Source organism: Brachionichthys hirsutus, chromosome 13 (genome assembly GCF_040956055.1).
Source record: "Brachionichthys hirsutus isolate HB-005 chromosome 13, CSIRO-AGI_Bhir_v1, whole genome shotgun sequence".
NCBI lineage: Eukaryota > Metazoa > Chordata > Actinopteri > Lophiiformes > Brachionichthyidae > Brachionichthys > Brachionichthys hirsutus.
Genome location: NC_090909.1, coordinates 4,917,733 through 4,942,432, shown reverse-complemented (window position 1 = coordinate 4,942,432; position 24,700 = coordinate 4,917,733). Strand labels below are relative to the sequence as shown.

The 24,700-nt window shown below is 45.4% G+C and overlaps 3 protein-coding genes across 3 annotated transcripts; all 3 read right to left on the bottom strand.

Moving 5' to 3' along the window:
• Positions 1–1,162: 1,162 nt before the first annotated feature.
• On the bottom strand, positions 1,163–4,072 carry nup42 (nucleoporin 42). Its single transcript, XM_068747374.1, has 7 exons — positions 3,916–4,072; positions 3,129–3,426; positions 2,956–3,044; positions 2,772–2,848; positions 2,594–2,680; positions 2,127–2,217; positions 1,163–1,854 (listed from the first exon to the last, which is right to left on the bottom strand). Exons 1-7 carry the CDS (start codon positions 4,070–4,072, stop codon positions 1,400–1,402), a joined length of 1,254 nt encoding a protein of 417 aa, XP_068603475.1. The 3' UTR covers positions 1,163–1,399.
• A 367-nt stretch (positions 4,073–4,439) lies between these two features.
• On the bottom strand, positions 4,440–8,432 carry LOC137903267 (gasdermin-E-like). The gene is made up of 9 exons (XM_068747413.1): positions 8,222–8,432; positions 7,882–8,074; positions 7,463–7,640; positions 7,120–7,240; positions 6,765–6,911; positions 6,050–6,171; positions 5,770–5,953; positions 5,585–5,655; positions 4,440–5,454 (listed from the first exon to the last, which is right to left on the bottom strand). The coding sequence occupies exons 1-9, from the start codon at positions 8,430–8,432 to the stop codon at positions 5,221–5,223; spliced, it is 1,461 nt and encodes a 486-aa protein (XP_068603514.1). The 3' UTR covers positions 4,440–5,220.
• Positions 8,433–10,584: 2,152 nt separating this feature from the next.
• LOC137902751 (oxysterol-binding protein-related protein 3-like) lies at positions 10,585–23,641 on the bottom strand. Its single transcript, XM_068746821.1, has 22 exons — positions 23,603–23,641; positions 18,533–18,629; positions 18,308–18,424; positions 17,021–17,074; positions 16,827–16,940; positions 16,580–16,726; positions 16,389–16,467; positions 16,191–16,294; positions 15,985–16,074; positions 15,740–15,899; positions 15,512–15,636; positions 15,306–15,437; positions 14,188–14,281; positions 13,594–13,829; positions 13,361–13,498; positions 13,116–13,179; positions 12,505–12,583; positions 12,250–12,394; positions 11,826–11,970; positions 11,602–11,728; positions 11,372–11,494; positions 10,585–11,100 (listed from the first exon to the last, which is right to left on the bottom strand). Exons 1-22 carry the CDS (start codon positions 23,623–23,625, stop codon positions 11,004–11,006), a joined length of 2,490 nt encoding a protein of 829 aa, XP_068602922.1. The 5' UTR covers positions 23,626–23,641; the 3' UTR covers positions 10,585–11,003.
• Between the last annotated feature and the right edge of the window lie 1,059 nt (positions 23,642–24,700).

Below are 24,700 nucleotides of genomic sequence, written 5' to 3'. Positions count from 1 at the left end.
GCGGCAACAGTGAGGAGGCTCGACTGGAAGCTGCCCCCCCATCAAACATTTATTGAATCTGAATGAGCTCATTGGCTTTCTGGAGTGAGAACATCAGCAGACGCGTTTAAAAAAGCGTCGATCTGGAGAACTCGGTCAGGGAGGATGGATTTAACGACGACAGGATCATGTCGTAGCTCAAAGCATCATCGATTGATTTGTATTTTATGTTTTTTCAGAGCTCTTGCACAGCTACCGAACGGGGATCGGTCGAGACAAGCGCCTGCGGAAATGTGTTGGAGCGTTTATAAACCCTGCGAGTCTGGTTCATGTTAATAAAGTTATGTCATATCCGAATGAGTCAGAGCACACACTCCGTGTTCCCCCAACAGATTGTGTAAACTGAGTGAAGCAAACTGTGTGTGTGTGTGTGTGTGTGTGTGTGTGTGTGTGTGTGTGTGCGTGTGCGTGATTGTTCATTTCAACTCAGATGCCATCCCTAAATAAATATGAGCCCCCCCCCCTTTGGGAGCAATCTCCAGTAGGGAGGGAGGAAATTACTGCACGCATGAATATTTACATTTTAGTTCTGCTCATCTCTCAGATAGATAAACAAGTTTAGTTTAAATAGGTGTGCAGGCACCTTCTCCCCTTGGTTAAGAAAAAGCAGTTGGATGGGTGGTGGTGGTGGTGGTGGGTAAACCTGCTCCTGGTAGACAGCAGCAATATTATAAACACACACAGGAGCGTTAACTCCAGAACATTTCACCTCTTGCCAATGTAACAAACGCTGTCAGCTAAAAACACGCTTCAGTCAGCAGAGCTGCTTAAAGTGCGTCTTATTGCTAACCGTCAGTGTCGACAGCAAACGGAGAGCTCAGCGTTGATCTATTAAAACTGTATCTAAACACAAATCCATCTGTATTTAATCAGCAGCGCATTAACAGATAACGCTTGATCGAAGCCCTGGTAACGCTTTGAAAGCTCAGCTTGCATTCTGTCCCCCTCCTCTGGTTGACTTGTGCAATTACAACTTTCGTTTAAATATTTTTGCTTGGTTCAAATAAAGCTTTAACCGCCCATAAAATGTTACGAGTATATCTTCTCAGGAGTTTATCTAAACAAACGCAGAAACGGTGAAATGAGTAAACCAACCAGCAAACCAAAGACACTTTATGTGCAGAAGATGCCAAAATGTGTGACAAAAGTAAACGATCAAAATGTTAAAATAGTGCAGGTGTACATACAAAATAATGTGCACAAAAATAGTACTTTACAGTTTGCCCTGCCAACGTATAAACAATAGCTACATCTTAAAAAAAGGATATACCGACATTGTTCTAACCAGAATAATTATCAATAGGAAAAAATAAATTTTATGAAAATTAGATCTTCATTCCATAATCCCAGCCATCTATTATCACAACGATAGCATGTTAGCTGGGGGAGGCCTCAGCGGGATCTGGCCCAGACTGAACCTTTTAGCCTTGAACTGAGTCAGTTCCTCCGGAGTCAGTTTGTCCTCAGGTGAAAACAGACTCTCTGAGCCCTCTCCGGTAGACTTGGCTCCAAAAACACGGCTGCTTCCTGCTGCAACAGCTGCAGGCGACCCAAAACCGCCCCCGAACCCTCCTGCTGCATTTGCTGCCGAGGAGAAACCGAACCCCGACGCAGATCCGAATCCAGAAGAAACTGCTGGAGTACTGGAGGCCGGGACACTGAAGGAAAAGGACGAGGCCGAAAGAGGAGTGGAGGCTCCAGCGGAGGAACCGAACCCGCTGGGAGGTTGCGTGGGAGCTGGTGACGAACCGAATCCTCCTCCTGCAGCAGCAAAGCTGAAACCGCTGGCCTGGACCGGTGCTGGAGAACCAAATCCTACACGAGAACAATGTAAGATGAGCGCAGTAGCATGGACTGCACGGTTAGCATCCAGTATTCAGACAGGCTAAGCTAATCATAAACACATTACAGGAGCAATGGACTGCACGGTTAGCATCCAATACTCAGACAGGCTAAGCTAATCATAAACACATTACAGTCACTCGATCCCAGGGGCTGTGGTGACAATACCGACAGGAAATTGTTTATTGTAATCAAATCAATTTGTTGATTTCTACCGTTGGAATGAAACCATGCTCGATATTTACCTTTACTTCCAAAGGAGGCGGCTGAAGAGCCAAATCCAGTTTCTGCTGTTGAATCAAAGCCACTTGATGATTGGTTGTTTAACTCTTTCAGCTGATGAGAAAATGAAGGCAATGTCACTAAATGTTCACTAAATCCTACTATGTTTCAGTAACTGTGTTGATGATGAATATATTTATTAGATAGAATGTTAGAGTAGAAGTACAGTCACACAGTAGCATGTACAGTACAAGTACAGTCAAACAGTAGCATGTATTACAGTACAAGTACAGTCAAACAGTAGCATGTGTTACAGTACAAGTACAGTCAAACAGTAGCATGTATTACAGTACAAGTACAGTCAAACATCCTGTCCAAGAGGAGCATTTCTAAAAAGCCCTTGCGGTCTTGTGTCCGTTGCGCGCGCGCGCGTGCGTGCGTGTGTGTGTGTGTGTGTGTGTGTGCGTGCGTGCGTGTGCGTGCGCCTCACCAACGCGTTGCGGGTCGTTGCATTCATGATCTTCAGCTCCTGGATCCGGCTCCTCCACTGGCGCAGCAACTGATTAACGCCGGTAATCTGAATATATGAAACAGAGTTCCTTAAAATGTCGCACCAAAGGTATTCCCATCGACTCCCTTCCCACTTCCAGGGGATGAATTTGCCTCACATAGCCCTGGAGATCACCCGACGCTCTCGTGGAGTAATACTCCAGCCTCAGTTCCTCTGGAGAGAGATCAACGAAGCCTGTAGTGTAAGAAACACAAGTCAGGTCGTTACTACAGTTAAGTAGATCAATAGTCGTTACAAACGGCAACAGAAATCACGTCTCTAAACGCAGATTTGACACCAACCGGACAAACACGTCTTGAGGCTGGAATAGCAGGAGAAGCCCCACTGTCCCGAAGTCGCCCATACGTCCATGTCCGCCTGGACGGTCTCCCTGGTGACAGAGATCAACACCACTCTTACCGGTTCCTCGTGACAACATTCGTTTCAGTGGCCACTGAGGAAAAACACAACTCACAGTTTTTTGTCGTCATCGTCGTCGCCAGCTGACACTTGCTGTCCTCCTCCTCCTCCTCTCCCCCCCCCGTCGAAGGCGTTCGGCGTACTCTGCGCTGAAAATGTGTTTGGAGAGGCGAAGCTGAAATCGGAGGCGCTTGCGTTTTCTCTTCTTCCTCCTCCTCCTCGACCCCAGTCATGTCCTCCGCCGCCGCCTCCTCCTCTGCCCCAGTCATTACTCTCAGAAGAGGAGAAGGTCGAAGGGTGGACGTATCCTCCTTTTTGCTGGGAAGGATTCACCCAAACTCGGTTTCCGAAGCCTGAAATCAGCCACCACACCAACACCCGTAAACATCGATGGGAAAGGGAGCGTTTAAATGTAGAAAAGGTTGCGTGATGAAGAATTGTAAAGTAATAGATTGCCAATCGAGCACACATAAATGGACAGACAGTCCACCTCAGTGTCAAACTACCAGCCAGCAATTTGTCCGCAAATACGTTTTTTTTTAAAAGCAATTTTTGAAAAACGCAGATGAAAACAAAGCTACGTCATCAGCGTCATTTATGCGTTTACGTTGGGAATAAATGCGTTTATTTATGTGTAGATGCGCGCGTTATTGTATTAATACATTTAGATATCTATTGAACATTGTATCCGTTGGGTTCAAAGCCACTAAAACGGCTCTACTAACGAACTACAGAAGCTAGCTTACAGGCTAGCTAGCTGCCTCGTAAGTTCGCCAGTGGTCACCGCAGGTTTCCTCGCAGGTTAACTTTAACAAAACTTTATTTAACTTAATGTCACCGACCTCGCCTTTGCTGCTGGGCGGAAGAGCGGTCGTAGCTGTTGTTGTTGTTATACCCTCCACCCTCGCCCCCTCTTCTGTTTCCTCCCGTTGGGTGCTCATTCCAGCATTTATCGCCGTAGCGGCAACGACCCTCGAGAAAGAAATTGCACACCGTCATGTCCCAAAGATGAAGGCTGAGTGAGGAGCGGCTGCGGGTCTCCGAGCGGCCTGATATGTTTGCTGTCCGGTATCAGACTCGGGCGCTTCTCCAACACGTCAGAAAGACACAGGCCCGCGTCGGAGCTTAAATACGTCACTGCGTGACGCGTTCCTGTTTCCGGAAGCAGCTTCTTCTTCTTCTTCGTGGGGTTTATCGGCGGCTGGGCACGTCAGAAGTTAACATTTTCTGTTCATCTGTCCAAGAATGACAGTAATTTTGCAGTATAAAAATCTTTATTCTATATGAGATAATGTTACAATGAGAAATGTAAAGATAAATACGTCAAAAGAAATAACAACTAGGACCCCCCCCCCCCCCAAAGCAAAGATAAAAAGTCAGGCCATTCGCTGACAGAAAGGCCACAGAAGAGGCAGCTTCATAAAACTTCATAGCTTGTGTAAAAATGCAGATAATCTAATCAAGTCAATCAAAAATATCAATACGGCATCTTGACATGCAACAATATAGCTTCTTGGTTTTTAATATGTGGTACATACCGGTAAATAAAACTGTTTTACAGCATAATGTTCACTTAGGAGAAGCAGGTGCAATAACATTCTATAATGCTTTAAAATATTTTAATTAAACATTCAGGCACAAAAAAAAGGGCTTTTAAACACAGCTTTCAATTTAGTGCATCATCTGTCGATTTCCTTTGGAAGTTTGTGGGCAGCTCAAGGTGGTCCCAGCTGATGCGGGACAGGTCGGCAGTTATCATGGTGTACACAGTATATAAAATAAATACAACTCTGTGGACCGTAAGAAGGCATGAGCTGGAGTTTTGCTATCAGTAAAAGCAAAAAATCCTAAATAGAGATTGGGAACAATTTATAAAGTTGTAAAATAACTATATGAAATAGAACTTCTTTAAAAATATAATATATGATAATATATATATATATATATATATATATGATATAATATATGACGCATTTGCAAGGTAAATCAAATATTTGCTTAAAAACAATAAAAATATAGCAATATTTATATTATTCTGTTACAAATATAACATGATGATCATTTCTATTAGAATAATTTCAAGGTTATTTCCAATAAAGAAATAAATGTATGGAATATAATCCACACAAAAAAGACACTGGAGACTTCTACATAAACTCTTTGCTAAGAAGGGATAATCCTTGTGTGCTGAGACAGAGGACCACCAGGGGAAGCCCTGTTTCACTTCCCATCTCCATCCACAGCGTGTTGGTGTCTCTCCTCAGCATCACATTGCAGGAGCTGAGGAGCTGTTCCGCCATCTGGAAGTCCCGTTTGTCCAGCAGGAGAGCCGGGGGCGACTGGATAGGGAGAGTCTCGCTACTGTCCTTCAACACGCGCATCTGTCATGCATAGATAGTTTGACAGGTTTAAAAGATACTTTTCTTAAAATAACATCTTGACATTTTTGCAATTATTGCCACTGACAGAATGAGTCCATAGTCTAAGAAGAGAATGAAGACGTTTCCTAACCAGCGTGTTGAAGTCCTCCAGAAAACGAGGGCGGCTGTCAGTCAAGAGCCGCAGAGCTTCATCAGGCAGCTCTGCAAAAGCAGAAACACGGAACACACAAAAAAAAATTCAAATGTGGGAAAACATTACTCCAAAACGTCCATATTTTTCTCCAACATCATAGAGAATTATTTCAGCGTCCTCACCTTCCAGGGCAGTGACCAGCAGGTGAGCCGCATCGAGCTGAGGGGAGGGCCCAGGCCGGTCGTTCCCAGTGGGACGGTCAATGTGGACTCGGTCTAGTATGTCTGACACTAACGCTCTCTGATCCTCTAACAGCTCTCCATATGCAGCGCTATCAGGTGTTACACCACAACACAAGTCCGCCAACTAAAAGAGAGTGGAGCAGATACAGGGGGAACTTGGTAAATACAGAATAGAATGTTTACTCCAATATACTTTCTTAAAAATCAATGTGCCATTTACTGCACACTGCAGATAAGCGAGAGCAGTCCTGTCCTTCAGAATCTCGAGCAGTCCTTTGAATACGGCCCACTGGGTTGGGCGGGGAAGGTCTGCAAGAGGAGCAAGGTTCATCTCCCGCAATCCTAAAAGACAGCAGGAAATACCGCATCAGCTTTTGCAGATGATCTACAGGCCTCGTTCTTCCACAACATAACACAAAGCACAACTAGAAAACGACAATCAGAGATTGCAGACCCTCGCCTCCAAAAGACTATTGGATCCTGTGAGACAGTAAACAGGGCTTCCGGATCAGAAGGGCCAAACCTGCTCTAGCTTGCTGCTCCGGAACGTACTACAAGACTCCTTCTGGACTCTTTTTCCCATCATGCCATTCGTGTCCCTCCCTCGTGGGAGTTTACAGCACAGGCACAATTCCAGATGTAAAAATAATTCTAGAATCTGGATCCAGATCCGGATCAACGCCATTCTCGGGGAGGACCGAGCCACGGACAGAACCTTGCTTGTGTAAAAATTTCAAGTCAATTGGGTTACTAGTTTTTGAGTTATGCGCTCGGATAGACAAACAGACAAACAAACAAACAAACGCACCCAATTGCATTACCCTCGCCTCCCCTTCTGCGAGGGTAATGAGCCCTTCACTATACTCCACATCCTTAATGGGATCTATTTCCTCTCGTTGAGTAACTGGCTGAAGCGTGAATCGATGAACACGAACCATTTAGCGATGCTCCGAACGGGACATTTTCTGGAACCATCCCGCCACGGAACATGCCATCCACTTCATTCAAAGAGTCCTTGGAATGCCAGGACAATTCGGCGTCCGCCTCAATGCCTCCTAAGGTGCCAGGTTGTACGCATAGAACTGGAAGAGTATTAAAGACATAATCAAATCACATTACTGCACGTCAGCAGCATGACTTTTAGCACACATTTTAATCCAGAACATTTATGATGCGCAGCTGCAACAAAATAATGTTTTCGGGGGTTTGTTGCTCCAACTTTCCTCTTCAGAAATCACACTTTGCCACTCATCGACCTCAGATTCGAGTGTTGGATGCGAGCACACTCACTGAAGCGTCCACTCTTTTTGATCTCCAGCTCCAGGACGCTGTAAGCGATGACTGTACCGGAGGGGATCTCCACGGAGACATCGCTGTCCGACTCAATGTTGTTGGCATCCGTCACGGACACCTGAATGGTCAAACCCGTACACAAGCGTGTGATTGGAAATGTGACAATTGGAAAAAAAAATACAGGATCAATTATTTACATGAAGATACAATTTTACTGAACAACAAACAAATACATAAATGTCATGTATTTGTACACGATTACGATGCAATGCTGGATTTCATCAAAACATTCCAAGAGAAGCAGCATGTAGAATACACACACACACATGATCCAACTCACCTTAACAGAATTTCCCAGCATGCCCGCGAGCCCGAGCACCCCCTGAAAGGTGCAATGCGCCCTCTTCGTCTGGGTGATGGAGCACGAGGTGGTGGTGATGATTCTCTCCTTCACCACTGCCAGCAGCTCAGCCTGCTTCTCCAGCTGCTGCACCAGCACATGCTGCATATCCATGCACCTGAAGCAAACGCAAAAAACATGTTTTATTCATTTATTCATCGTTCATTTATCGGTTCGCCAGCTAATAAAGCATTCGAATGAAGACTTCATAAACATATAATGTGGGTCTGTGATCTCTGTGGTTGTCTGATGTCTAATTACACACGATTAGAGTGTTGATCTCATCAATAATAAAGACGCCGCCTGAGCATCGCCTGCCGACGACGTGAAAAACGGCACAGACAGGAAGTACTTGATACCGGCCACTGGAGTCATGGAGCAGCGTGTTCACGTCAAGTTCCTCTTTCTTCAGCGTGCCAAAACATGACTGGAGTTTGGAAGAGCCCAGCCCCTCCATCTTAACGCTGACCGGGCCGGCCTCGGTGTCCAGCTTCCCAGAGAGGCTGTCTCCACACGTCTCCTTGTAGGTCAGGAATTCTGTCTCAGACACTCCTAACAGGACAAGGGGGGGGGGATACAATTCATATGGATGACTAAAGAAAAATATATATCTGTTTGTGTCTGGCTGCCCCACAGACATGATCATGTATTTTGCATAGTATTCTTACACAAAAAGCGTACATTTACTAGCTCACATACCAGGACTGAGCACCTTGTCACCCTGCAGCAACTTGCTGAGGGTGAAATCAGTCGGATGGTACTTGGGTCGCTGCCAGAACCAGAAGCGTTTACGTTTGACAACCAGCGCCATGGAAACCAACTTTTTCGAGTCATTTATTCGGGACACGTGGATGAGACTTCCCTCGGGATCAATCTGATGGACGAAGTTGGCAGTGGCTTTGGAAAACATCTGGAAAAGAGCCGGTCAAGGCTTCCAGTTGGGCTTATTTTGGTTCCTGGAGGGCAGCTGGGGTAAAGAAGAAGAAGAAGAAGAAGAAGGCATGTTCACATTTACTTCAATCAGCAAAGGCGATTTCTTTTTGGTATTCCGTCCTGGATTTGTCTTTTTTCAAAAGATGGGAGGTCCAGATGAAGGTCCTGATGAAGGCTTGTATGTTGCTTACATATAAATGTGACCCGCAAACACAGGCACACACACACACACACACATACCAGTTTGTTAATTGGCTGACTCCTCTTTCATAGCCTAAATAATTCAAGCAATCGGGCGTGAAAGGGATTTGTGACGTGAGTTCTACGTAAACAACCAACAGAATCCGAAACGGACACTTCTCAAAAGTATCATCCGTGTTTTTCTGCCTTCCACGGAGACCTTGAAGGAAAGTAGAACAAACCGCAGTTTCTCAGTTTCTCGTGAACTTCTAGGATAATAAAACAGTTTGGGTGGGATGTGGGCCCCCCCACCACGTTTCTGTTCTCACAAGTTATAAACAGACACGCACACACGCGCGTGTGCCAGCGCGCGCGCGCGTACTTCCCGGCAGCCCACTTGGACTAATGTAACCAGGGTTCTGCGCTTGAAGGCTGCGCGTTCTTACACAGTGAGGTCAGCGGCGCGCATGACTCGGATTATGAATGTTGGATTAAAATCATCCAAAGGAACGAACGTTGTTCTGAATGGAACGTCATCACGCTTCGACCAGATTGATGCCAAGTTTGGAAAGTCTTCTTTTGTCACTTGGAGCTCACACACGGGCACAAACTTCACTTGTTGCTGACTTCAAGTCATTAATATCTCAGAATACAACTCACTCCAGTCAGGATCCAGTCGCCACTTCTGAGATGTCACCGATGCGTAAAAGTGGAGCAAGCCGTCCGAAAAACGCGTGCCAAAGGCGTCCTCTGGATGACGCGGCGCTCGCAGCGTTACCGCGCAGTCACACAAGACAAGGGGAAGAATATCGAACACGTCAATGCTGATGTTCGGTCCGGGTCCGAATGGGGGGAGACGGTCCGGCGGTCCCGTCGAGGGACCGCCTCCTCCTCCCACGCGCACTAATTAAGATCATATGAAGCGTGGTGTGTGCGTGTGTGTGTTTGTGCGCGTGTGTGTCGCATACCCGTGCACACAGGATGGTGGTGGTTTGACATTCGTTAGTTTTAGAACTTTAAACGTCTTTTTTTCTTTTCTTGAAAAACCCAAAAGAACTGGGAATGTGTGGAATGCAGCAGAAGCAGATGTGAACATTCTGTTTACTCGCGCGTCGCGCTGTCATTTCAGGACGTTACCGGGGTTTTCAGGGCCTGAACTTGTGCTGCTTGGGCATCATCTACAGGCTCCTCCAGCAGCTTTGAACAAAGACACCCCGAGTTTGTGCAGGAGGCGGCAGATTATCGCTATGATCAACGCCGAAGGGGGAAGAAAACAACGGATTGCGTAAATGTTGCATGCATCAGTCTGTTTTAGCTCAGCTTCCTGGAGTAACTGATTTAATTATAATAAGGAATAAAACCTGAAGAAACCCAACAAAAAATGTTTTACACAAGTGTGCAGTTAGTATTCATATTTTAAGATAATTTCAATTAAATTTTTCTGTTTACTAAAGATAAACCCAAGAAATGTAAGTAACCTTGGTTTATTCTGATAATGCACAAGTGTGTGTGTGTGTGTGTGTGTGTGTGTGTGTGTGTGTGTGTGTGTGGAGCACAAAATAGAATGTAGAGATTTTTCTGTCAGACTTTTTGTATAGTTACAACATAAAGCTGCTTTCGCTTTAAGATCGAGGTGCGATCACAGGACCCAAATGGTTGTGGTACTCTCGGATGCTGGAAGGTCAAATTTAATCCAATATAAGAGTCTGAACTTTGAACGTTTGCTCTTTTGTTTTACTCAATATTCAGGCCTCCTGGTTTTTAAGCTCATGAAGGTGCGTGTCTGATTTAGAACTTCTATTTCCCTGCAATCGCCAAAACCCAACCCCCTGTAAGCCCGACCTGCTACATCCAGAATGTTGATGTTTTCTTGATCCCTGTATATGATCCACCATATTTACAGTCATGGGGCTAATCCTGTAAAAAAAAACTATGAGTGACAACATAACTTGTGCAGCCAACGAAGTTTATTTTCTTCTTTAAACACAAGTATCACTGGTGTCGGCCTCGCTGAGCCCCAAAAGGCACTGATATGTCTTTTTACAGTCTATGAATGAAACAGTTTTCATGTACTTGCTACAGCAGTTTGTTGAGTGAGGCACTGCAATAAAAAAGGCACTTTGGTCAATTCTGGGCTGCAACAAGACAGGATGAGATCAATATCTAGAACATACTAAACTGTAATTAGGGCAGAAGGAGATGCGAAAACATTCCCTGAAGGAAAACAATGCAATAAACAAGTTCCACAGAGGCTGCAGTTCCCTTTAGGTTGACACGGAGGATTTTCATGTCACCCAGGTCAGGGCACTGAGGTCTCAGTTCAGTTTTATACTTCCTTCTCCGAGTAGTTCGGTTTTAAATCCAGATGTCACCACAGAACAGGGAAGTCCATTGCAGTGAAGCCAGGGTCGCTGCGCAGCTCCCAGTAGGTGTTGGTGCTCGCCCACATGTCGTTGTCCGACTTCCTGCCAAAGGAACACATGGAATGCTTTTTTTGACGATCTACATACGGATTGAACGATTCATCGCACTCATCTAAAGTCACATCTGTCACATTTGCCGTTCAAATGCGCAGAATGGTTTAGGCTAGTATAAAACAGGTCCCTGCTATAAGATGAACTCCAAAGCAAATCATCCCAATTATGTCTAAAAACAACAGTTTGACCTCATAATGTGACTCGCTGACCACTGTAACCGATCACACACACACACACACACACACTAATAGCAGCGTACTTAAAGAAGCGTGGCTGGTGAGTCATGTTGTTGTCCTGGAGCACTTTCTTCCTCTCCCTCTGGAGCTGCTCTATCCTCTGTTTCTGCTCCTCGGCTCCATCCGTGTCCCCCTCCTCCAACAGCCTGGACAGAAATAAAACAGGGAACCGGTACAAGTTAGCTGCAGCTAAATCCAGCGTGTGTGTCTGTGTGTGTGTGTGTGTGTGGATAAACAGAAAGAAAGCTCACACCTCTGGTCGGGCCTGAAGCGCGTGTCTGTGGGGGGCAGCAGAGGTCTCACAGTCGAGTCCAGTTCATTTAACTCCATCGCAAACTGGGTGAAGCCGTAATACTGCTCTTGATCCTTTGGCATTGGGCCTATATAGAAACACACGCTCCAGTTCGGCTGTTTGATTGACACATTCCTGTGTAAAAATGTTTTTATAAGTGGCGTATTCAAGAACCAATCACTCACTTGCTCTCCAGATACACGTGGCCGAAGGCGGGTCTCCTTGAAAAACAGACTCGTGCCATTTTCCGAAGATGGAATGTATGGCTTTTCCATTTGAATCCGTTACTACGCCCTCTATTTCGTTCACCGTGGAACTCCAGGATTTAGCCTGAAAATAGACATAAATCCGTAAAGCTTTAAATATCACATTTATCACAAAAGAGTTGAGTTTATGTCGAGACTTTAAGAAAACTGGATTCGTGCTGGAAAACACCCATTCCCATGTTTGTCCAGAAGAGGGTGCAGTTTACATTTATTGTAACGATCATGCAGTGCTAAATATTTCTGAATGAATATCACTGCATTGTAGTTCAGTTTTTAAAAAAAGAAACCACAAAATCAAAGCGATAAAAATTCAACCAATCTTTAATCATCAATGTTTCCTGACCTTGACAAAAGTGATTTTACACTGGCAGACGTCACTGTCCATATTCTTGATGGTCATTTCTCCGTAGTGTTCGATCCAGCGCTGGCCGCTCAGGATGTTATGGATGCAGGACGTCACTTTGTTCCATTCGTAGTGATCCCCAGATCTGGACAAAACACATACACACACCATCAAATGTAAAACCGGTCTGTCATTCCTGTGGCTTCACTGTGACCCGCGTAACCCACGCCTGCACAAAGGAATTAAAAGACTCACGCAGGGAGTGTGACATGGGTGGTTCCCATCGGAACGATTTCCATAGATTTGCCCCAAAATTTATTTTTCCATCGGACATCTAACAGAAAAAAAAAACACATAACAGATTATTGACTGGGGAAATAAACATCTTCAGATTTAAATGTTGTAGGTTTCATTATTGAACCGCAGCATATTGAGGGAAATATCGGCTATAACGCAAGTACTGTACACGCTAAATAAATAAATAAATAACCTTCTGTGTTTCTGTTCAGGCTTTGGGAACACTGAAATGTAAAAAGTCCTGATTTTAAAAGGACAGATAAAAAGGAGGGTGCAGCAGAGCAGGCCAATTCACTTATGACTATGATACATGCAGTCAAAAATAAAAGTAGTTCAAGCATCAACATCCAAAGTTCACATTGCAGGTCACCCAAAAGCCAAAGTAATTTACCAGCGCTGGTATTTGGCGGTTAATCTATCACGGCTAGCTGTGATTTGCTTCACTCTTGCTTTTTCTACTAATCTACTTTCATTTTAGAATCAGGTCAGAGATGCAGCCGGCGGATAATAAAGCCAGGCAACGGAGGGGAACTGGAATGTTGACTCCCAACGAGTTATCTCCTACTTACCTTGCCAAAAGGTGAAGTTCTCTGAATCGGAGTGGCACGCCGACACGGGCGGGTGATGACTCACCTGGGAAGAACCGGGCCAGAACCAGAAGATGAGATTAAAAGGTTCTTTAAAGAAAAACCTTTGCCTCAGTAAAAATAAGACTGGAAATGTTGATTCATCCCAGCTGTAAAACCTTCTGCATATATTTTGAGAGATCTGTATAATTACAGTCCAACTGGGTGGACCTTCTACCTGTTTATACCTGTTCAGCTATAAACCTGAAGTTCTTGTCCGGTCTGTCGCACTCGTACGTCTCCCCTAAGACAGGGTTAAAGGGTTTACTCTCTACTCGATGGTAGGAGCCAGCGTAGCCAGATATCGCAAAAGTAGCAACATATGCCTGCGCGGAAAAACAGAGGGGTGAAGAATTAAGGGTTGCATGTTAACCATCTTTCCCCCCCCCAGGGTTGCATGCTAACCATAAAGCGTTCTCACCATCCGCTGGTAAGGGTCGTCGGTCTGGTTGGCAACGACCAGCAGGTCGCTGTATTCCAGCTCCTCACACAGTCTCTGCAGGGCGTTGATCGGTTCGTTGAGCTGCACCGGCATGGCCACCTTGGACAGGTCCGTACCGATGTTGTTCATCAGGATGTTCCACAGGCTCACGCTGCTGGCCGGTCTGGGCGAGGGCAGAGCGGAGCGGCGTCGGGTCAGCGGCACCGTGCTGCTAACTAAAGGGGGGAGGGCGTTTCATAAAAAAAGAGCGAGGTAAGGGTTAAATTAGATTGAATGTGGACACAGTTTTAAATAAAATGTTAGAATAACTCAAAGGGATTTGATGGTTTGGGGGGGGGGGGGGGGCAGAATGTTGAGAAGCTTCCTTTAACAGCTTAGAAGAAAATTCAAGAAGAAACCCAAATACAAAACATCATCTGCAGCACCGTCTCCATGACAACCGTGCATTTGAGGAAAAATTATAGCGAGTTATATTTTGTCCAACAAATTCTGGAAGCAACTTTCATTTCCAACAGTCGGTGAACGTTTGCCTTTCCCTCCGCCGAGGGAGGGAGGCGACGCGATGCCACGTACCAGAGTTGTGTCTCTCGCTACCTCCCTCGTTGCTGTAGGTATCCATGGAGACGCTGTCGCTGACGTCACTGATGTAGGAGTCATCATCAGACACCTGGTGCACCAGAACCGATGGTCAAAGGTCAGCGGAATCGGGATGGAGGATGAGACGGCGTTACCGTATTTTCACACCCATAGGACGCACCCAAAAGTCTTAGATTTTTTTCAAAATGTGCCGCGCGTCCATTGGTCCGCGCGGCCTATTTGTTGTTGTAAGGCGGACTCAGTCAGGCACCTCGCGGAGTGATATGCCGATGCGCATCACCATGTTCCGTGTTGACGGAAGTGGCTGCCGGTCCCGCAGCAGAACACGGGAATAGAGCAGCGGAGAGAGAATCCAGCATTAATGAATCCATGGAGGAAGAGGAGGAAGCGGAGGAAGCAAGAAGAAGACTTGCAGCAACTCGGTTCCTTCGATCAGCGACTCCGTGCGCGGCGATCTCACCGATACGGTCTAAACCGGAGTGAAGCTAGCTATCGCGCTAACGGGCTAACTAGCAAGCTAGTTTATCATCATCATCCCCGGTGGATTAACCAAAGAACTCCAACCGCGCAACGTTAAACTGCGGGCTGCGTGGGAGCGCTGGACGACAGAAGGAGACCACAGTTTCACTCAGAGTGGAAGGCAGCGCAGCGCCACAGTTTGACTGGATTGTAGCTGCTTCGGCTAACTGTCTGCTAGCATTGTTGTTCGAGCCTTCACAGAAGCCGCCGCACGGCACGAAAAGAGACTGGCAGTGAAGAAAGAGGCCGGCATGTTTGACGGAGATCTAGCGCAGCTGTTCACTACAGAAACAGAGGATGAGGACTTTGATGGGTTTGATTAATGACTCTGTTTTGCTCCGGCTCTATTTCCTAAAATGCGCACTAGTATGCTTGTTTGATTGATGATGATTAAAGATGTGAGTACCAAACTCAGTTTTGCTCCTGCTTTATTTTGCGCACCTATCATGCCGGCGCCTTTTGATCCGCGCGTCCTTTGTATGTTTGAAATACCGAAAAATCAGCTGTTAATGAGACTGCGCCGAATCACCAGGTGCGTCATAAGGTCGTGAAAATACGGTAAGTTCATATCTGACCTCATTCTCCGAGGAGGAAGTGGAAACGAGGTACTCCTGAGCATCAAAAAATTCCGATATGGATTCTGGGATGGATGCCTTGCTCTCATTGGATAACTGGTGGACCAATGGGTGGGAGCCGTCCGGAGCGTCCTGAAGATAATCATCAGATTAATAACTCGAAGCGTCGTCATGCGGAACAAGGACTTGTGAGCAGAGACACCCACTGAGGCGTAGGCCGTCCTCAGCTCCATGACCTGCGCCGGCTGCGGCGCCTGCAGCTCCATGGCGTGCCTCAGCCTGCTCCGCTCTGCTACGAGGGAACTAAGAGATGATTTCAGCGTGGCGTAGACTGGAGAGAAGACGGAGGAAAGGAGGCGACGACAGGCGTGAGGTTCAACATTCCTCTTCCCATGTAGAAGCGAAGCGCAGGAGAAACCACCGCCGGGACTCACCGTTGTTCGCCAGATTGCAGAAGTCCTCCTGCAGACGGGACGCATCCGTTGGCGAATCCGGGGATTCGGGACAGACCTCCTGGGCGTTTGACTCGGAGGTGGAGAGGTTGGGGTTGGACGCGTGGAGACGAGGCGACTGGGAGGAGATGCAGCTCGCGACCTGCGTAAAACGTGAAGAAGGGGATTTCAGCCCGCCGAATAAACTGGAGGAATGACTCGGAGCAAAGACAAGATGGTGGCGGTACCTGCAGCGCCGCTTTGGTTTCTTTGCCATTGTTTTTAGAACGCCATCTCCTCGGCCTCTTTTCCTTTTTGGGTACATCGTAAGCAGATGCCTAAAGAGGAGTCGTACAAAACTTTTGTTCAAATGAGTCTTGCACCAACGCGAGGAGATTAACTCAACGCTCCCTGAGAAGATCGGGCGTTTTTTTCTCGTACACGCTACGTCTACCTGTAGCGCGCTGATGGCCGGGGCGGAGTACGTGCGGTGGAGAACCTCCATGCTCCTCAGCAGGAGATTGAGCTCGAGTAAATGCGATTCACATTCCTCCAAGTCTGAAGGACAGAGAGATTATTATTATTATTATTATTATTCCATGAAGTATTTTAGTTTCGGTGACAGATGGAAACAGGAAGAACAAACCACAACCTTTGCAACACTTGTCCATATCCGCTGAGGAGTAGAGCCAGGAATGATGAGGAGCCGTCTGCTTGGTAAGCGTCGCCCTCTATTTTCAAAGATTGGGGGGGGGGGATTCAAAGAGGGCGTCATGTCTGCACCATATTTAACGAAAAAGCAAATAATTCTTTTCGACAGCGATTCCTACTGGCTCAACATACTTTTCTCATGGAGTCACTGAGGGAGGGGGAGGCGTGGGGGTGGAAGAGGTGGCTCTCGTGGGGATACATGGCGATCTCGTTCTGGCGAAACACGCGGTGATGCCGCAGCTTCGACACCCACTCCTCAAACAGTTCTGGGGACTTCACCTGGGCGTCGGGAACACGGCGCTCTTGTCGTCAACGCATCCGAGCATCAGCGTTTCTCACCCGCCTTTTTCCCCCAAAGCGGCTGTCGGGGTATCATTACCTTTAAGTGATAGATGTTATCCTCCGTGTCCAGGTCAATGCACATGGTTTTCTTTTTGATCGACATGACAGAGAGGCCGACGTCGATGCAGCCGTGAAACTTCCCCTTCTTCATCTGCGATGCAAAACGTTTCCGTTAGCGGGTCTGAGCGCGAGGGTGACGGCGCGGATCGGCGCTCCGGAGCCAATACCCACATCAGTTCCACGCTTCGCATACTTCAAGATGCCTTTCTCCAACACAAAGTATCTCTGAGGGAGGAGAAATCAAACAATCAATATTCATTTGAGAGAATTTTTCCTCTTGGTACATTTAAATCTCAAGTTTATTGCATTCGCTGTTTATAGAAATGCTCAACACATCGGGGGGGGGGGGGGGGGGGGGTCATTGCCTTGACCCTGCCATTCAAAACAGCAGCAGCAGTGAAATACATGACACAGCAAGGGCTTAGAAGGAAACGGCGTTCCCTTTTGTTTTACAGTTTCGCAGGAATGCGCTGACAGTGCATTTTTTAACCGTACTTCAAGGCCTCCTTTTTGGTTTAAATGATTGTCACTTACCATGGTTTATGTTTTAGGAAAGAAACTGCTAACAAAGATACATATAGTCTTTAAATACACAGTTACTGTGTGATGCAGTAACATGCGATGCATGCAGCGCTCTAGAGCAGTGGTCCCCAACCACCGGGCCGCGGCCCGGTACCGGTCCGTGAGGCATTTGTTACCGGGCCGCACAGAAAGAACAACTAATGTATACAATTTCCGTTGTATCGATTATTAGCGTCAAAAAGGTGTTTTATTTTGAAAAACAACCTGATTTACTCCAACGTAACAATCGCCTCTTGATACGGTAAAAAAAAACAGCCGTAAGCTCGCGAAAATTAAATTAAAAAACAAACATCTTTGGAGAGCTTCTTTGCTAATGGGAGAGTCCAACTGAGGAGGAAGAAAATAAAACGTCTTTTAACAGACAAACCAGGAGTCAGACTTAAAACTCGGGTTTATCTCCAGCTGATTAGCTTCATTAAACGAGCAATGAAGGGTTTAAACCTGCTTCGGCACATAGAGACCAAGAACGCTGGATTAAAAGACAAGAACCTGGATTAAAAGACAAGAATGTGGAATTTATTAAACAAAAAAACATGAATATGAAGGACAGAAGCAATTATTAAGACCACAACTAATGGTGAGTAGATATTGTGTAACTATTAAATACTTGTTTAATAGTTATTGCAAGTGCATAATATAAAGTTTATTGGTAAGATCATATTCCTCTTTTTTCTTTTTGTATCCCCCCCCCCCCAAAACTCACTGGAAAGCCTTTACAGCCTGAACTTATGAACAAACTCGCCTGCTTCTGTCTGATAAAACTCAAGATGAGAAAAACAAGCCGAGTAAAGGTCTTAAATGAAACGTGGAAGAACGGCAGCAGCAGCGCTCTGTAATAAAAAGCTTCAGAATGCTGTTGCCGTCTGAGGCGCTCACCTTATGCCACCCCTTCATGGGCCACTTCCTCCTCTTCAGCAGGAAGCCCTCCTGTCTGTCAGGCTTCTGCATGCCGGCAGGAACCCCCCTGAGCCCCTCCACGATCTCCCAGCGGTCCTGCAGGGAGACGGCAGAGCGACGGTTAGACAGAGCGAACTCTCTCCAGTGAAAAAAAAAAAAGCCCACAATCTAAACATGCCACTAGTGCGATGGAAGATACGTTACCTGGTTACTGTGGCGCTTCGGGGAGCTGCCGCTATCACTGCGAGTGGGCGATGGCGACGTCATCTCGGCGTGTCCTCGCTGCTTTATATTCTCGTTTCTGCGGAAACCGCGAGAGCAGAGATCACAGCAGGGTCACCGGGAGCATCACCGTGACCTTTGAAGGTCCACGTCACAACAGTCTGAAGAGCAGAGACGGGTTGGAACCAATCAAAGCTAAAGTGGGACAAAGGTCATGCTCATTTTAAAGCCAACGGCAGAGGCGAGACGGGTGAGACAGAGGGACGTGTCCCTTACGCACCGTCTGCGTGGCGATGTATGAACCACCAGAGGATGTCTGGTTGTCACAATTACCTCGCATTAGGGCTGCACGATTATTAATCACAAGTATTTTTTTTTACGGTCAAAATATTTTTTTTTGTACTTTAACATTTAAATCAACAGAGAACTGCTTCCACGTCTGTGTTATGCTACATTCTTGCTAATGTTCAAATATTTGCATCAAAATAAGACTTAAATACATTTCTTCATTTGAATTCAGTGTCCTAAAGGCAAAATATAAATACATATAAATACAATTGTACAGGGATCTCTCTCACCCCCCCCCCCCCCCCCCCCCCCCACCACCCCACCCTGTGATCTGCTCCGGCAACATTCAGTAAAGTCTTAGAGTCTTTCACATGCCGTCGCAACCTTTTTGGCCTCTGGGCCCAATTTTCCCAGTCCAAAGTGGCCCGGGGCCCATTTAAACATCAACACTTTCATTTCAATTGATCCGAGTCTTGGTTTGATTTGTATTCAATAACTAATTCAAGTCCAACTTACAGTTGAACAAGCAAAAACCCTTGTAATATAAATGATATTAAATGCTTTGATCATCTCAGAGACATTTCTTTATATCGTGTAGAGTTGGGGTTCATGTAAACCTGCACAAACAATGACAGTGAGCAGGCGAGCAATCACAACAAATCAAGTTGCTACAAGAACAAATATAAATGTTATTATTAACTAAATCTGAAATACAAAAATATTTTGGTTTACTCAAAAAAAAAATGACGAGAATTTCTGATGAATAAAATTCGGTGGTAATAAAATGCATACATTTAAATTACATTTATGTTGACCTCTTAATGAGACACTTGTCTTGGGCTTCGTTGGCTAACCCACAGGTGTTTCATAACTACCGGTTCTTTATCAAGTCAAAACTTAACCAACTCGTTTATGAATAGAAAGGGGAAAACTCTTTGTTACGCAATGCAGAAAAATATTGAAGCGCCCATATTCCTGGAGTTCCTTTGTTGTCTCGTCATCGTGCTGGCTGTCCCCACAGACGTCACAAAACCCAATCACAATGAGGGTAGGCGTCGTCTGGCTGGGGCGTCACCTGATTGGCTGAGTCGCGTGATCGCATGTCCCGTGTATCTGGGATTCCATCTCACAGGTCGAAACATTCAACAACTCGAAAAGCACTCGGAGAGCGCAGACCTCCGCCAAGCAGCTCGTTCCCCTCGTAATTAGATTTGGACCGTCCACATGGTGATCCGGATCGGCACCAAAAGGTTCTGAATTGTTCTTGGTATCCTTATACAACAACCATGAAAAGTAAAAGTGAATCGGAAACGATGTGCATTTTTTAACTGATTTTTGAATCCGTAAATGGAGTTTTCAATGTTAAAATGTCATTTTTTTTCCTAACGTCATTCTGGATCAGATCCAGATGAAATTCGGTGGTGAGATAGAGCCCCCCCCCCCCACATGACTGTGCAAAAAGTCCATAAACATCGGTCAATAATCAGCCGAGATATTGAGGAGCAAATTGTGTATCTCCATTAACTGCAATGTTAACGAACATTTCAAAGTGATCCAGGATCTCTTCTGGATCCTCTGTTCCTGGTAACGTTCCCAAAAGTGCCTCAAAATCCCATCCAGATATTTTTTGGGATATCTTGCTAAAGGACGGACGGACAGACAGACAGACAAGCGGCGGCGATGACATAACCTCCGCGGAGCTAACCAGTCAGTCTGTATATCTTAGACTATATCGGACTTATTACGAGTCCAAATTATTACTGTACATTTGATTATGTCACCTGAGAAAAACACATTCCAACTGTGATGCAATGTTGATTCCCGCCCTCGCCACCGCATGCCTCAACCTGGCACAGCATGTTAAAGTTGAAATGGAGTTCCAACGCCTCTCCCAGTCGACGCCGATCGCACGAGAGATAAAACTCACCCTGCCGGCGAGCCGTCCGGTACCTCCCGGCTTTAGAACGTCGCTGCGACCCGGTCTGGTGGATTAAACGTGCGTTTGTGTATTCTGTGGTCAGCCAAAGCCTTGTTCATAGCCAATACCGTGCCCAGGACATGAGTCATCGAGAGGAAAGAATGTGCCCCGTGCTTGGATACCCCCCCCTAAACACACTGTAACGCACAACAAACAACAGTCGACACAGCTAAAAGCAGACCGAAACACACCCACCCAGTTCACTTCAACATACTCCAGCCGTCCCTCGCTCGATAATCAATCCATCAATCTGTTGCATCGACACTTTTAACGTCCTGATTTCTGAATATTTGCAACTTTAAAAGGCGCAGAAGCTGCAGCTAACCATGAAACATTCTGTGCTGTGGAGTGCGGAAAGCTTAGGGTGGAAACGGTGAATTTCCAGCTCCGACCAAATTCATGGGAAAAGTTATTCTCGGCTGCGTCGGTCTTTCCCAGTTGACTCAACTTTGCAGCGAAGACTTGCAACGTAAAACTTCCTTTGAGATAATCTCAAAAAACAACTCCTCACTTTAGCGTCTTGAAGAACTGCACGAGGGATTATTTAATCCAAGAGTACATTCCGACATAGAAGAGTTGCTTAAATTACGAATTGACGATAGGCCGTCTTGCCCCGGCTGGGCGATTACTGTAGTATTTGCTGTACACCACCGAGTCTCCTGCACTGGTAAGACTAGAAGTGACAGGGTTTTGCCTTCAGGCTTATGTCATAGAGTCAATCATTTACAGCCCAACACGTTGTAACTGATCTGTTAACGTGGAACGGGGTCATTCTCACAGACACTGCAGAGTAACAAGGCCCAAAATAAGGGAATAAAAGTTTGAAAGGTGCCAAAAGAAAAACCTCTACAGTACGTAGGAACAAATGTACATACAGTTCTGTGAAGAAAAAAAATATACCAATCACAGAATGAGCTCAATTGGTAACCATGGGAATGAAAAAAAAAAGGGAAATGATGAAAGTAGCGTTAATAGCAAAATGGCATCACTTCGGTACTAGCTTGTTTTCCTAGAGAATTTTACCGCGGAGGACAGACGGAACTTTACGTCTCCTCTCACTTTGTTCATGGCGGGGGGGGGTTACTCATGCAACAAGTCATTAAATCTTCCATAGACATCCTGTTCAGGTTGAAAATAGCCACAGGCAAGAAAACATATAGTGTTTTTCAAAGGAAGGCCCTGCGCATTTAAGCGAGGACTCATCTGTTGCTCAGCAGTTTCCAGGACAGGATCTCGAGACAAAAGGCCGAAAGTCTGAGGAACTGTCAGCCTGGACTTTCCAGTCAAACAGAGTCATCGACTTAGCAAGTCCATTAGCTTCCTGCACATTCTGAACAGAGCGGCGCAAGCAGGGCTCCTCACATAGAGTAGGAATTACAGATTTATCTCAGGTCAAAGCCGTGCGCGATCCTCCGATTATCAAACGTATAAGATGCTTAACATCAAAACAAGACTCTAAAAACTGTTTTAAATTCATTTTAGAAGGAGAAAAACAGACGTATCACAGCATGTGGCTTTGGATGGACTTGGGGGCAGTAGCACTTAGCTGACTTAACCTCTGACCTCCAGTGTGACTAAGTGTTCTTAATATGTTGTTTATTTATTTTTTTAATCAGAAAACCATACAGAACTCGTGTTTCCCGTGAGCAGGATCACGGAGGTTAAGAGCAGCTCCAATGCGCCGCGATGAAGCAGTTAAGAGAGACAGACTCTCCCTGAAGGCTCAATCGTGGGTTGCTATGGATACAAGAAGAACAAAAAACAAAGACTACAGCAAGAATAAATTCAGTTTGTTTGTTCTTTGAAAAGAAACTGGAGACTCTACTCTTCTAATCTTGTATTCTTCTGAGTGGTTCTGGTTCAATATTTATATTTGCTTTGGTATGATCAGCGATCCGATTATTGCAGACTCGGTGAAACATAATCAAATGAGAAATGAATAATTCTCACGTAAGGATTGTCAGTTATGCGTTAATCATTTGCTTAATTAGATGATTCAACTAATAGATATCATCCGTCCACGTTTACAGTGTGGAATATGGGATAGCAGCTTGACTCAATTTGACTTCCTCTAACAAAATTACAGCTTTGCCCTCAGGTGATCCATTTATATATATAGTTTTATAGCTTCCCGTTTCACTGCGCCATTTATTTTGCAAAGGTTTCACATCTCTTGCATGCAAAGTGCTCTATAAATAGCTTATTATTCTTATTGCTGTTAATATTATGTAAAAGCCTGGAATTAATTAGTTATTTGTTAAATCTTTTTGCTGTCGAATCGAGTTTCTTTTCTTTGACTAACTGATTAATCGACGAATCGTTTCAGATTCAGCCCTCACAGGCTGCATTATTTAAAATGCAGACTTCAAATGCACGAGATCAGACCGTGCTAGAGAGAGAATGATAATGATAATGATAATCACTCTATTGATCGTGACAACACGAGGAATAATGCCATTGCGAAGCACCACAGGTGTAACAGCTCTCAGATCAGTTCCTGTCGCCAAACAGCGAACACAGCAATTCAAACTTGTCCTCACAGGAAAGAAAATGTCTCCCGAGTCCCGAAACTCCAGCAAACCGTCTGGAACACACCCTAAAATAACACAAACACTAAAACGAGTGCACGAAGTCCATTAAGGATCCTACCGAACAGTCGGCGCTGTCGTGAAAACATCGATAAACCCCATTCAGCTCTGCTTATTCAGTCGAAGCTGGACAACAACAGTGGAAATGAAGACGCCATTTCACAAATATTAGGATTATTAAAACCCGGAAATGCTCACGGTTCTGTTGGTGAAAGCGGCATCCTTACAACAGGAGAAAGGTTCTGTACCTGAACAGCCTCGGCTCCGTCCACTGTGCGTGCGTGTGTGCGTGCGTGTGTGTGTGTGTGTGTGCGTGCGTCGAGGAGGAGAAGGAGGAGGGATTCACGTAGCGGAGTGACTGACGTTTTATCCAGCCAATAGAAAACGAGGAACTAAATAAGGGCGGGGCGGGGGGGATTTGGAGTGAAAGGATAGGACAAATTTGACGTAGACGAAAATTTCCGAGACAGGGAAATACAATCCAGGTGAGACGCTGACGTCAGACGTGGGCGTGTCACGTGACGCATTTTCTGCGTTGATATGCGTTCATGTACCATCGCGCGTTTTGTTCACCTTTCAATTTCTGAAAGTATCTCGTGAGTCATAAGAAATTTCACAACTCTTCGAGCTAATTTTTCAATAATCATCAATATTTTTTTTCCGCCCCAAATCAATATTTTTTTTTTTTTTTTTACAGGTTGTTCATCAAAACTCAAAACAATCAATCAGTCACAGATTGGGTTTGTGCTTTTTTTTCTCCCCTCAACCTATTTGTAAAGGTTGTATTAGCCCGTAATGAAACGCACGAGAAGTTCAATCGTATGATTGCGTCAGACAGAAAGAATGAGTGCGTGAACCAGGACCAGAATGCATTTCTGATTAATTTATCCTCGGGCGTAATCTCTGCTTGTCATTCCACCTCTATTGTCCCTCTGAACCGCTTCCATGACTTGGATTTGCTTACCCCAACAAAAAACAAATGTCTCTCCTTTTGCATGGGCATGCAGTCGTCACTTCCTGTGTGGCCTTGTTACTATGGCAACAGGGAGAAGGAGAAAAACAAAAACATAATAAGGAGCAAATATTTTTAAAAGGAAAGTTGAACTTAAGTGTGTCCAGAAAGTCAGAGCGAACAAAACTAATGAAAGAAAATAGGATGTTGGAAATAAAACACACCGGGAGAATAAAACTGGTTTCAGTGTCGCTCCAAGGAGGACTTGCCCGTACACGTTTAAGCGTTCAGACTCTGAACCCTCTGAAGTGGCGAACCTGAAATACACCGATAATATTACAGGA

Excerpts from the sequence above, each read along its gene's own strand:
- LOC137903267 (XM_068747413.1), bottom strand. The coding sequence starts at position 8,432 with ATGTTTTCCAAAGCCACTGCCAACTTCGTCCATCAGATTGATCCCGAG. Across the intron at positions 6,912-7,119 it reads CAAAAAGAGTGGACGCTTCA|TTCTATGCGTACAACCTGGC; the intron begins GTGAGTGTGCTC and ends ATACTCTTCCAG. Across the intron at positions 5,954-6,049 it reads TCGCTTATCTGCAGTGTGCA|TTGGCGGACTTGTGTTGTGG; the intron begins GTAAATGGCACA and ends ACTCTCTTTTAG.
- LOC137902751 (XM_068746821.1), bottom strand. The coding sequence starts at position 23,625 with ATGCCGCTTTCACCAACAGAACC. Across the intron at positions 18,630-23,602 it reads CCGCTTTCACCAACAGAACC|AAACGAGAATATAAAGCAGC; the intron begins GTGAGCATTTCC and ends CGGTTTCCGCAG. Across the intron at positions 16,468-16,579 it reads TCAGTGACTCCATGAGAAAA|AGGGCGACGCTTACCAAGCA; the intron begins GTATGTTGAGCC and ends CTTTGAAAATAG.
- nup42 (XM_068747374.1), bottom strand. The coding sequence starts at position 4,072 with ATGACGGTGTGCAATTTCTTTCTCGAGGGTCGTTGCCGCTACGGCGAT. Across the intron at positions 3,045-3,128 it reads GACGATGACGACAAAAAACT|GGAGACCGTCCAGGCGGACA; the intron begins GTGAGTTGTGTT and ends CTCTGTCACCAG. Across the intron at positions 2,218-2,593 it reads CAACGACCCGCAACGCGTTG|CTGAAAGAGTTAAACAACCA; the intron begins GTGAGGCGCACG and ends TTTTCTCATCAG.